We start from the raw sequence: 1,121 nt of genomic DNA on the forward strand, positions 1-1,121 counted from the left end.
TTTCGAGTAAATAAGAATGTCGTCGATAAATGCGATCACGAACTTGTCAAGATAAGGCTTGCATACGCGGTTCATGAGGTCCATAAACACTGCAGGTGCATTGGTCAAGCCGAAAGGCATAACCATAAATTCGTAATTACCGTAACAAGTTCGGAAAGCGGTTTTGGGTATATCATCCTCATGAACACGCAATTGGTGATAACTCAAATGAAGATCGATTTTTTAAAAACAAGATGCGCCTTGAAGTTGATCGAATAGTCGTCAATTCCAGGCAAAGGGTAACGGTTCTTAATCGTGAGTTTATTGAGTTCACGATAATCGATACACATTCAAAAGGAACGATCCTTCTTCTTAACGAAAAGAACAGGTGCGCCCCAAGGAGACGAACTTGGGCGGATGAAACCTTTGCTAGAGAGTTCTTGGAGTTGACTCGCAAGCTCTTGCATTTCCGAAGGTGTGAGACGATCAGGAGCTTTGGCGACGGGGTTCGCACCAGGCACAAGATCAATACAAAACTCCACTTCACGAGTAGGAGGTAAACCAGAAACATCTTCAGGGAAAACCTCAGGAAAATCACGAACTACCGGAATGTCTTTTATTGTCTTCTTTTCTTGTTTCTTTTCCAAGATGTTGGCAAGAAAAGCCACATACTTTTTACGTAAGTATTTTTGGGCTTGATTACACGACATAAGCTTAAGCCCATTGGAAGGCTTTTCGCCAAAAATACACAAAATCCGATCGTCGTCTAGTGGGATACGAATATACTTCTCAAAGCACACGACATCGGCACGGTGTTGAGCTAGCCAATCCATGCCTACTATGATATCAAAACTTCCGAGTTGCATAGGAATGAGGTCTATAGAAAAATCATAGTTGCTGAGATTTAGGTGCTGTTTGTCTTTCCTCAAAAGCACTTCTCCACCTATTTTGTCTACACTGAGAAGAGGGCGCGCAGACATTGTGCTCTGCAGTGTGTTTGTTTTTCCAAAGACGTTTCATTAAAAAACCTCTGCGCGCCCTCTTCTCCCAGAAGTGTTGGTATTGTTACTTCTCACATCTTCTAACCCAATTCTTTCCATCGTTCCTTCTTATTCCATCAGATACTCCCAAACCCTAATCCC

The 1,121-nt window shown here is 42.5% G+C and overlaps 1 protein-coding gene across 1 annotated transcript; it reads right to left on the reverse strand.

Annotated features, from left to right (window-relative positions):
• Window positions 1-329: 329 nt before the first annotated feature.
• On the reverse strand, window positions 330-812 carry LOC143578022 (uncharacterized). The gene has a single exon (XM_077061705.1). It carries the CDS (start codon window positions 810-812, stop codon window positions 330-332), a length of 483 nt encoding a protein of 160 aa, XP_076917820.1.
• Window positions 813-1,121: the final 309 nt, after the last annotated feature.

The sequence above is a fragment of the Bidens hawaiensis genome, unplaced genomic scaffold, assembly GCF_021521415.1.
Source record: "Bidens hawaiensis isolate Kalapana, Puna unplaced genomic scaffold, B.hawaiensis_p1.1 tig00028997_1, whole genome shotgun sequence".
Lineage (NCBI taxonomy): Eukaryota > Viridiplantae > Streptophyta > Magnoliopsida > Asterales > Asteraceae > Bidens > Bidens hawaiensis.